Here is a 12,571-nt window from a genome sequence, read left to right as displayed (position 1 = left end):
AATTAGATTTTTGTCCTCAAGATAATTATCAACCTGTTCATAAACAATTTTTTCCATGACTTTTGAGATGGAGCTAAGAATAGAAATAGTCTAATTTGCTGCCTTCCACTCTTGCTACATTTACATTTTATACCAATACTTTTTGCACTTTTACTCAAGTACATTTTTAATTCCGGACTTCTACTTGTAACAGTTTATTTCTACATTGCAGTATTGGTACTTTTACTTAGTAAAACATGTGAGTACTTTTTCCACCACTGCGTGTGAGTAGCTAATCTCGTGCACCACTGGTACGGAATAGTCTCCACCCACACGCACGCACGCACGCGTGCACGCGCACACACGCACACACGCACACGCACACACACACACACACACACACACACACACACACACACACACACACACACAGCTCTTCCAAATACACTTAATTTGCACCAGGCTTAGGGCAATAACACACAGAGAGCAGATTGGAGGATGGAAGTTAGCAGATGGACTAGAAGCAGAATGAAATGTTTATGTGACTCCTGCCATGACCTGGAGAGAAAGAAAGAGAGATGGCATATTTACGTGCTTCCTGTCATGGACTGGAGAGAAATAAGGAGAGCAGGAGAGAGAGATAGCAGAGAGGAGAGCGAAGAGGGGGAGAGGGGGAGGACAGATAGCGCATGATAGAGCTGATGTCTGGTAGACTGAGGCTACAGAGTGGCTGTTCTGACAGGCTTGGCACATCTCTGCCTCTCATTACTAGGGTTGTCCGATATTGGCTTTTTTACCGATAACCGATATACCGATATTGTCCAACTCTTAATTACCGATACCGATATCAACCGATACCGATATATGCGGGGATTATTGTGATCAGGGTAAGCTCAAATTTCATATCACACACACCATATACAATAAGAACTCCTGTAACTTATTTATAAAGCAAAAAAAAAAAAAAAAGTTTTTTTTTTTCAAAAACCGATACCGATATTTTCCCGATATCAATTTTTATGCTAATATCGGCCGATAATATCGGGAGGCCGATAATATCGGACATCCCTACTCATTACGTCTGGTCTGTGGTCCTACACCCCCCCCCCCCCCCCCCCACAGCTTGCCCTGAAGCACACATCCATCCATTCAGCTCTCCTGATAAACCAACCCAGCTCAGCAGCTCTGGTCCAGGGATCTGTCAGCACCACACAGACCCCTGTCAGCTATTGGCTGGTCCACACTGGCACTGCACTGCAGTCGGGGGCCCCGGGGATATTTTGGTTCAGATTCTCGCAAATTCGCCAAATTTGGCACAGATGTTGCCCATACCATACTTAATCATTTTAAGATGGGTGCCAAGATTGGCGCCCCATGGTACTGCCATATTGCGCAATCCAATATGGCTGCCACCCGAAAAAAACGGAAAGGCCTAGAATCATAAATGATACCACTTTTTAGGGGTTTTCTGGGTCGTAGAATCTGATTCTGGTGTTATTTCAATGATTTGAGGTCAAGATTACCCCTCAAGGTCAATTTTACTCATCAAAGTTAGTATATAAAGGTAATATTGGGGTAAAATCCAGTATTTCTGGTGCGCCATGCCAGATGCTACCCCCAAAAAGTATTTGTTTTCATTATAAGCTATACTGTACTTGTATATGTATCAATGTTTCACAACTCAAAACAGTAGATTGTTTATTAACAATAAACTAATACAAACAATTTTCAATTAAAATTGATATGTGCCAACAAAATCCTAAAAGAAAAAGACAAACAAAATGTGTCTAGGGACACAGCAAAAAATGTTTTTTTGATCCAATGCTCAGGCTCCAACTGAGTCCACAAGTCCAACTTCAACTTTAAGTAAACAACTGACAGTAGGGGACAATGTAATCAAAATAGTTATTCCGTAGAACTTGATAAAATCAAAAAGTTAGATCACAATGTCATTCACATTCTTTATTGTGTCTCCATCCCTTGCAAGGTGTGGAGTTACTGGCTGTCATCTTCGTTATTAAGGCACCCACCTCCGCATTTGCAGAGGATTGTGCATCGGACACCGATACGGTTGCATTTGCACCTTCCCATGCATCCCTTGAGGCAGCCACAGCGAACAAGAAGGTCACATGCTGCTGATGCATCACTAAGAGTGGTCCACAGTGGTTGCCATGTGCCAGTGCCATCTTTGTGCCAGCCCCACTCACTGAAGTCAGGAATTTCCTGCTGGACCGAGGTTGCCTGATTCCAGTAGAAACTTGCCTGCAGTAGCGCTCGCTTGACATGTTGGAACAGTGCAGCTTGGGTAGGTGGGAGGTTTTCCAGTGATCTACTTCCAGTGGTGAAGAGGCGATGTCTGGCCTCATTGACACCAGCTGCACCACACCCCTTGCTGTACATGAGCACGACGAAACGTTCAATGTTCTGCATATGCACAGACTCAAGACTGAAGAGGTCAGGGGTGTGTGTGAGAGCAACTAGTGTGTTGGTGAGGTCTGGTATGCTTCTCCAGGCTGCCCAAGCTGTCTTCTTGCCACATCCGAGAAACTGGGAAGTTGTGTCACACCCTGTTAACACATTCCCTGCCAGAGTTTATTCATAAGGTACTCACCCACTGCCAGCGTTTTTGAGTTTTATAGCCTTTTGAACCGTTCACAAAAAAATTATATCCATGAAAATCCGCGATCGGATGGTGTTTATAAACAGCAACGACGGACGTACGAGCCCTCATAATGTTTACACTTTTTTTCCTTTTTCTTCTTCTGTGTTATCAGCCGGTAAAAGAGGCTGCAAACGTCATATCCGTTTGGCTGTGACGTGGCTGTGACGTTTCCCCACCGGCCATCTTAGATTAGCTTAGCCTCCGATCGGCTATCAGATCGTTTTTAAACACAAAGAGGATAACCGTTCGTCGATCAAAGAAAAGAAAATACAACCGGAGCTTACCATTCGTTTTTTAAACCGTGTGAAAACCATGATCTTTAGCCAAAACCAGGGAAAAACTGTTTTTTCAGGATAAAAAACGAACCGGAAACGGTTGTCGGAAATGTTCTCATAGGATGGGTCGGAAGCGTCATGGGGAAAAAAAAAATCAAGGATGGTACCAAAAAAAATTTTTTTCGTTATTAAACCACATAAAAAGACGATCCCGAGATATCTCGGGATACGCAGGTAACGGGTGGATTTAATGTCCCGAGATATCTCGAGATTGGCAGTATATGTGTTAAGCTGTGGAAGAGGGGTAGTGCCAAGGACTTTGATGGACTGAGATCAGAGTAGATGTTATGGACTGGTATGTCACGATATTTTCGACCAGTACCGAAACCCACCCAGAGCTCCGTTAGGCCAAGGGTCTCGAAAAACCGGATTGCCAAAATGACAACATCGCTGTCTACGGTGCGAACATAGGCTGTTGTATGACCCTGCTCTGCTGCATGTGCCAGATGCAGGAGGATCCTGGTGTCTGCCTCAGAATGGTTGCACTTCTGAAGTTTTGTGACATCACAAGGCATGTTGGAGAGCACAGTCTCAAAGCGGGTGGTCAGAAGGAGCTTTCCACGCATGTCATTCTTTGAGATCTGTGTGCTGATGAATGAGAAGAGCTCCTTCTTGTTGTCCTCGTTTTTTAGGAAGCCACTGTTCCATTCATGCTTAGGGATTGGAGTGCTACCATCACCGACTTTTGTCCGTGAACCATTCCCACGCCGTTTCTGTGTAAGATATTTTAGGTTATTTTCCTCTGGGTAGTTGTCCCATACAGCATCAATGCGTTGGGTACAAGTTGTCATTTGGGCCTCCAGAAATGGTGTAATGTTGAGCAAGACATACTCGCTGAATGTCTTTGCTGTTGTGGGGCGCACCATGTGGATGACTGCTGCCATATCCAACACCACAACGGTAGCTTGTTTGGCAGAAGCTGCACGACCTGTGCTAGCATTGAGGCATTGAAGAATGTCAGACTTTGTCCCAGATCGCAGAGACCCTCTGTCCGCCAGGCTCGGTGGCTCTCTCTGATTTTCGAACTGAAAGAAGTCTGTCATGTCAGCATTGGGACGTGACTGGAGTGAAAGGAACAGTTGTGTGATTAAAACCATGTTCTGCTTCTGTATGCCACTGTCCTTTGTACCTTTTTTCTTGGGGCCAGTTCGGTTGGCGAATGTTAGCATGTTTTTCCGCTTGACGGTATCAGATACTGGTACTGAAGCCATTTCCAATCTTTCCTTGACATATGCTGCGTGAAGGGTCTGGCCGGCTTCATGGATTTGAGATAAAGAAGCAACAACTGCCGGCTCCATGACATTCTGTGTATCGAGTGCAATAAGCTCCTGGCTTGTAGCAAGGAAGGGGTTGCCTAGCTGCTGTACCACATCGATGAACGAGAGTACATCCTTGCGAAACTTTACTTGCAAGTTATGTCCTTCCTCATGATGAGCAGTGGATGACGTTGGTGGGTCATTGATGGCCTCAAACTCCTCAACTATCCGTGTGCAATCAGGTCCAGCCAGCATAAACAGTGTAAGGGCTTCAGGATTCTCATAGAGTCCAACGGCTCCGCCATGCACCTGGAGGCTTTTGTTGGACTGCTCATGCGCTTGGTCCTTGGCCATGAGGCTGAACTTTCTAGCTGATTTCTGCACAACAAAGTTGCCCTTCATGAATTCAGCATGTACTTGAGGGTGTTTATCAGCCATCTGAACCATGTCACGGACATGGACTGGCAGCCAGCGTGCGTAGTTTGTGTGGTCCAGGGCGTGAAACCAGCCGCAGAGTTCGTCACATGCTTGCACATATAGTGGAAAGTCCCCTTCCCGCAGGGACCGCACAAAGCAACACATCAGCAGCTCCAGCTTCATTATGGTTGACCAGAACTTGAACTGGGGAACAGTTTGTGAACGTTGATCCCACATATCAAATGACTCAGGTGGGCCCATTATACTCTCACAATACTCTGCGTAGGCGGTCTGTTTGAGCTCATAAAGTGACATGAGAGAAACTTGATGGGCATACCTTGTGCGTTTGATGTGATGCTCATTGAGCGCAGATTGTGCGCGACCGGATGTCAGGACCTCAGCCTTAGCGAGGATGGTGGCCCACCCGGAGTCGAGCAGCAGCTTCCCAATCATTAGGTGCATCTTGTCTTCAATATGCAGCGCACCCATCATGGCAACCAACTTGTCTTCTCCCAAAGTGTTGGGGTATTGCCATTGGAGCAGTTTGATGAGAGCAAACAGTGGCTGATCTGCACCGAGTATGCTAGTCTGGCCTGGGTTGAGGAACTCTGTGCCTTGCATCGTCAGCTCCATCGCGTGCTTCATTGAAGATGCGGATGCGGCCTTGTCTGGGAATAGAGGATAGATGCCGATCTCAGCTGGGGGCTTCACTGATTGATCGCTTGCTAGCATAGAGTTGTATCCCGACCAAGTGATGATGTCACCCTCTGCTAACGTGCCTTGCTTCAGCACACTGTTAACGTGTGCCATCCATACCTCATCCTTGACCGTGGCACCTTGCACATTAAGCGGTGGTCTGACTTTGCTGTTGCCATATTTTGGTGCAAAGACATCTGTTTGAGTAAGTTGGACTGGGGGCTGGATCACGTAAGAGTCTGGTAGCTTTGGAGTCGACGTGTCAGAGGGGTCAAGCTTAATTGGAGCCCGCTTCACACCTGGGTTCTCATGCGAGAGATGGTTGGTCACGCTAAGGGCATATCCGTGGAACTCATCAAGTGAGAAGTTGCCCTGAGCCTTGCTGTCTATATTATCCACATCATGGGTGGTGAAGACATTGAGACGGCTGTTGGTTGGTAGTACCACTCCATCTAGGACATGGCGAGCACACACCGCTTGAGCAATACCTCGCTTAACTTGCATGACCCGTTTGTATGATACTGACATGCCTTGTGCATGTTCAATATCAATCTGTTTTTTGTTCCGTCCATTTCCATGCAGCCTGAGGCCACGATACAGGGGGAAGGGGGTTTCTCGCTCCTTGTTGTGGAGTATTGTATCCGTCTTCACAGCATGGTGTGTACTCTTACTAGTATTGTAGATAAGCAGTTGTGAGATGTTGCATGCAATTCTCTGCCTTGCATTCAGATTGCTGTCTTCACTAATCTTCTCAAGAGCTGATGGGCCCTGGAGCACTACATTGAAGAAACTCCTCATCTCTTCACTAACTGGAGCTGTGAGGCAGTTAGCAGGAAAGGAGCCATCAAAAGGCTGTTGACTCTGTAGGCAAAAGTTGTGCATCATCATGGCAGCCCGCATGAAAATAACAGCATCTTCTTGACCAATTTGTGCGCTATATGTCTTGGCAAGCTCATCAGCAACCTTAAACTTGTGAGATAGATAAATATCCTTCCGGCCTTTATTTTCCTTGGAAACCTCAACCCATTCAGGTAGAAACTTGAGAAGGTGATCCTTGAATCGGGTTGAGTGTGGCACTTTTCCATCTTGGCATTGATGACCTTGATCACTCATAAGCTTTCGATACATATTGCGTAGCTCTGAGAGCTTGAATAAAGTGTTCTCTGAATGTTCGATCAGGGCTATTATCTGAGCGCAGATGATCGTATTGAAGGGCGAAGGTGCAGGCCGCACCGAATCACGTTTCTCAGTAGCGATAGCAGCGTTTCTTAAACTTACATAACAGTTATGGTGAGTATGGAAATCAGCCGCATGTGCATCAGAAGCTGTGGCAACTAGTCTGCCAAGTAAAGCAAAGTTTTTGTTGGTCTTCGCCCAACTCTTTAGATTGTTATCTACATCATCAGATGTTGCCCTGTGGAGGTTAGCCGGATCCACGCCCTCACAGATGATACAATATTTGACATTGCCTTGATGCTGAAAATTCCCAGATGATCTGAGTTTTTTGGGACTAGGGCCAGTTTCTGCACTGGGGCCAGCTTCTTTGTCTTGCTTCTCTCTCGCCCGTTTAACCCGAGAACTACTACAATAAAGCCTGCACGTTTTGCGATACACAGCCTTATGCAATGTAAGAGTTGCTGAAATGCCTGAACCATCATTCAACTGACTAATCGTGACGTTACAAGGAAGATCATTGGCATTGATATCATTGAAGTCTTTTAGATCCCTCTCAAGTGATACAAGTCCCTCTGTCTTTGGAGTTGTCAAGCCTTCTCCAGGTTTGACCATTTGACAAAGACAACAGAGTTCCCAGTTCATAATTTTGATAGAAGACATGCTTGACTTGACACTCTTGTTCTAGTCCATTATGATGATGTAGGCTCGTCGACACAAAGAACTTTCACTTGCCATCCCGTCTCATAGGTGACATAGCAGGCATGGACATCACCTAAAAACAAGGACATAGGTTTGGTATCAACATTGGTTGGGACCATGGAGCAGAGTGCACATGCAAAAATGATAGCAATATTAGTAGGTGTATTAGCCTGGAGGATTCAGTCTAATACGTGTTACATACATTCCTCACGTATAAGCCTGGCTCTGTATCCCCAGGACTTCATTTAATTCAATTTATATCATTATTCTAATTGAATGATGACTTTATTTGGGCAAAATAATGAGGTTATATCTTTATATATATTTCACCTTACCATTTTAAGAACTTTCACTTGCCATCCTGTCTCATAGGTGACATAGCAGGCTTAGTCACAGGTTCCAACAAGATGGACATCACCTAAATACAAGGACATAGGTTTGGTCTCAACATTGGTTGGGACCAGGGAACAGAGTGCACATGCATACATGACAGTATTAGTAGGTGTATATCAATCTATGTTCAATTTCTCACCTGGTTCTTATCTCTCAGCTATGCCAACTCCATCCTGCTCTCTCCCCTTCTTTCTTGCTCCAGCCTCTCTATTTGTTCTGTCAACCAAACTGCAAACATACCAAATAATTGAATTAAATGTTATTCAATTTATATCATTATTCTAATTGAATGTTGACTTTATTTGGGCAAAGCAATGAGATAACATAATTTTCACCTTACCATTTTTAACTTAAATCTGACTGTTTTCTCGAAGAAATTTGTAGAAAAAGGAGAGAAATTCTTATTGATCTGTGGATAATAAAATCACACATTGGAACTTTAAAATTACATTAGTTAGCTTATTAGCTGGCAAGTGTGCAAGCAGATTAACCTTAGCTCAGCAAGATATCATTCACCAACAATCACTGAGCTAGCTAGCTTGTAATCTCTGAGCAATTGTTAGCTAATGTTAGTCTGAGCTAATATAGCTAATGTTAGCTAGCTTGAACACAACATCAACTAAATGTTCTTTGACAGTATTCACACCATGGAACTATAACAATACACCAATTTCATTATGTTGTCTATCAGAAAATGCATGCACTTTGCTAACATTACAACTTACCTGTCTTTTGTATGTGCACCATGAATCACCAATACAGCCTCATTAGGCTACCTTCACCTTGTTTAACTGGCAGGCTGATTCAGCAAACACATCACATGTTGTTACTGTTTGACTCCTGCCTTGTCTCTGACAGACAAGTTTGAAAATAGGTTAAATGGCAAAACATTATTTCCGATAAATAATGATAAGATTTGTTTTTAATGACCCCAAAATGACCTTATGTTTACTTAGAGGGGTAAACTTGACCTCATATAATTGAGATGAAACCAGAATCTGATTGTTTTGAATTGTGAAACATTGATACATATTATACAAGTATAGCTTATAATGAGAAAAAACTTTTTGGGGGTACAATCTGGCATGGCGCACCAGAAATACTGGATTTTACCCCAATATTACCTTTATATACTAACTTTGATGAGTAAAATTGACCTTGAGGGGTAATCTTGACCTCAAATATTGAAATAACACCAGAATCAGATTCTACGACCCAGAAAACCCCTAAAAAGTGGTATCATTTATGATTCTAGGCCTTTCCGTTTTTTTTTCGGGTGGCAGCCATATTGGATTGCGCAATATGGCAGTACCATGGGGCGCCAATCTTGGCACCCATCTTAAAATGATTAAGTATGGTATGGACAACATCTGTGCCAAATTTGGCGAATTTGCGAGAATCTGAACCAAACGGTCCTTTTTTATCCCCGGTTCCCTCGACTATAGGTTATTCTTTATACTGCGGTGCATCCATCCAGAGGTTTAAAGTAACTAAGTACATTTACCCAATTACTGTACTTAAGTACAATTTTGAGGATTTTTTTTTTACATTTCTTGAATATTTTTAGTACTTTTACTTCTGCTCCACAACATCTCAGAGGCAAATATTATATTTTTACTCCACTACAATTATTTGAAAACTTTAGTTACTAGTTACTTTGTAGATTTTGATTATGATTACAAAACATACATTAACCACTTCAGCCCTATGTAAATGGTAATGGTAAATGGTGCATTTATATAGCGCTTTTATCTAAAGCGCTTTACATTGATTGTGCCATTCACACACACACATTCATACACCGATGGCAGAGGAAACCATGCACGAACCTGCTCATCGGGAGAAATTAGGGGTTCAGCGTCTTGCTCAAGGACACTTCGACACTAACTCTGGAGGAGCGCCCCAGCCCGGGATCGAACTGGGAACCTTGAGTGCTTCTACTATTGATATTGTTGATACTTTTACTTAAGTAAAACATTTGAGTGCTCCCCTTTCCCCCCATGGGGAGGGGGGCAGGGTGTTGCGTCCGGAACCACTTATTAACACACCTGCTGTCTAGCAGAGCCAGTGTGTTTGTCACAGCAAGAACCTTAACCAGTGTTTGGATTATGTATGCAGGTCAAGTGCTCCCATACATAACAATGTGTACTTTGCTTTGACTGTTGAATCTATCTGGCTTTTCCAGTTGCTTCAGCAAATTGTTGTTTAAAAGCCCTTGTCTTGCCTTAAACCCAGCTGAGTTTCATGCTGTCCGCCTACTCTTTGAGATCACTGATATAGTTTTTCCCCCGTTTGCCATCTCTCCACTGTTAAGTTAACTCATTCAGTGCCAAGTAAATAAATAAATAATTGCCAATAGTGGCAGCGACTTTTCATTTTTCTTACCTTTTCAAGTAGTCACAGAATATTTATCTTTAGTATGAAAAGTCAATCCGACCTGCTTTGCTAAAGGCTGTTGAAAATAGCATGTCTCGCCAAAAATGCAGGGGGAAAAAAAGGAACTCACGATACAACCATTTCCCCCAAAACGCTAAGCAGTAAGTGGATGGAGCATTACATCTTGTGATCACGTGATCTCCTAGATCTCTCTGTGACTGAGCCTGAAATGGTGGCTCATAGGTTGCGGAACAGCGCCATCTAGTGGTAAACACTGAAAACACGGTTTGGACGTGTTACACGTCAATGGCACTCTGGGCCGTGGGAAGAAGATGTCGCTTTACACGTAAATGGCACCGAATGAGTTTTAATGACATTATAAAAGTGACTTTTCCTTTTTTCTTTTACGCCTTTCTCTTTGTCCTCTGATGATGAGAATAAAAGTGAGTGTTCCTCACCTCTTTGTTCTTGCTCTCTGTGTCCACAGGTGTTATGTGGATGACAAAGTTTTCCTCACCTCTCTGTTCTTGCTCTCTGTGTCCACAGGTGTTATGTGGATGACACAGTGTCCAAGGTGGCCTGGCTCAATCGATCCAACATCATCTTCACTGGTCAGGACAAGTGGTCCCTGGACCCCCGAGTAGACCTGGTGACTAAAGGACAGCTGGAGTACAGTCTGCGCATACAGAAGGTACCGTAGTGTACTAGTGCAGTATCACATTATAGAGAACAATGTACATACAGAAGGTACAGTTAGAGAACAATATACAGTACAATACTACTATACTACAATATGACCTTATAGAGAACAATGTAAAGTTGGTGCTACATCTTTAGATGTGTGTGTCTTCACTGTGTCATACACTTTCTGTGCCTTTGCTGTTGCAGACCTAAATGATCATTAGTGAGGATCATTAGTGAGGATTACTAAGGAACCCTGGCTAATACGCAAATACATTTTAATTGTCCTCTATAACTAAAATGAAAATGTTAAAACACTTAAATATTTAATGTATTTTAGAAACAGTTTATTTTGTACTCCATAGGGGCAATGCCCGTCACAAGTTGATGATGTCATTTGTCCAGGTGTGGTCTAGCCCTATGGAATTTATGGAATGCATTTGCAAAATGTTTTTATTTGCACATATAGTTTGCCGGGGTAGTGTAAACCGTTCGGCAGTTACGGACGGACAAAGTTTTGCAAGGATAAGTATGGCTGAATACAATAAGTGTTTTGCCATTACATGGCAGGCACACTTAACTCTTTGACTGCCAAAAACGGGAATTCCCGTCCGATGGTACTATGGCTATCATGGCCAATGACGGAAAAATGATTATAATTATTAAAAAATTATAATGACGCGGAATTATTATTAAAAAAATAATAATAATAATTCCTTTTTTTTTTTGTCTTGTTTTTTTTTTGTTTATCTCAAAGCAACTAGGAGATAACGCTATCCAAAAAAATGCTGCTCCATTCACTTCAATGTTAAAAATCAAACGGAGGAAAAATGCACCATTTTCCTGGCACTGGGACGACACAGTCTGGAATAAGTCTGGCAATGAAAGAGTTCATTAATAACTGCAAACAAATGTATTTAGGCTATCAATATCACACAAAAGCAGAGAGAATCTGTGACCTCACCTCACAAACAAATGGACAGCACAGTCCTCGTTTAAGTTAATTGCCTTCACCTGTTGTTCTGCTGTGCGCAGCAGGGCAGATCTCCGCCAGGCCATGGTGACCTACCCAGCCCTGTGAAATTCATAGGCAGTAGGCAGTCATAGTACCCAATTAGAATGAAATCTGCTAAAACTGACTCTATATACGCTATATATTGTCGCTGTTGGGTGGAAACCTTGTATGTTCCTTTTTTTATTATTTAAAAACAATTTAAAATGGTGCAAATACCCAATCTACAAGCTATAATTATTAATAATTAAGAAATGTTATATTTTAAATAATGAAAAATCAACTTAAGTCATTATTAGTGCAAGTTCAATCACATTTCATTTGAATGAAAATAACTTGTGGGGAAAATACATAAAATCTCTAATCTGTGAATCTAATGTGATTCCTGTGACCCCTACTTCAGTCAGTGAAGTTCAGGGCTGAATATGACATATACCGAGACCAATATAACTTTGTACAAATATTGGTCATTTGCCAGTACATTATTTTGTGAAATAAACGGGTTATATTTCACAGATAGTTATACTATTCTTGTACTATATTAAAATAAAACCATTAACCTTCAAGTTAAATTCATTATTTCTGTGGCACACCAATGGCCAAGTGGCCTTGCCCGTAAAATGACGAAATGTCAGGGCCTGGTAGTAAGGCATATTTGGCTTATTAGCCAGGGATCATTTTAAAAAGTCAAATAAGTTTGAACATGAGTGAAGTGCTCCTTTAAGGCACACTGATATAGTTCTCTCCTCTCTGTATTTCTATAGGTGAATGTATATGATGAAGGCTCCTACACATGTACCATACAGACCAAACAGCATCCTAAGACCTCACAGGTCTACCTCATTGTACATGGTAATGTCTACCTCTCTGATTCTGATTCTCAACCTTT

At 42.5% G+C, this 12,571-nt stretch overlaps 1 protein-coding gene across 1 annotated transcript in view; it reads left to right on the top strand.

The window, feature by feature from the left end:
• Positions 1-12,571, top strand: part of LOC311052003 (limbic system-associated membrane protein-like) — a gene marked incomplete at its 5' end in the record, with an annotated part of 276,875 nt that overhangs the window by 239,286 nt on the left and 25,018 nt on the right. The window contains 2 exons of the mRNA XM_084066752.1: positions 10,536-10,680; positions 12,447-12,534. Of these exons, the coding sequence (XP_083922878.1) occupies positions 10,536-10,680; positions 12,447-12,534 (233 nt within the window). The remainder of the gene's footprint in view (positions 1-10,535; positions 10,681-12,446; positions 12,535-12,571) is intronic.

The sequence above is a fragment of the Gymnoscopelus microlampas genome (assembly GCF_963454915.1).
Source record: "Gymnoscopelus microlampas genome assembly, chromosome: 1".
Classification (NCBI taxonomy): domain Eukaryota; kingdom Metazoa; phylum Chordata; class Actinopteri; order Myctophiformes; family Myctophidae; genus Gymnoscopelus; species Gymnoscopelus microlampas.
The sequence above is the reverse complement of the archived record's forward strand: the minus strand, read 5'-3'. Positions and strand labels throughout refer to the sequence as shown.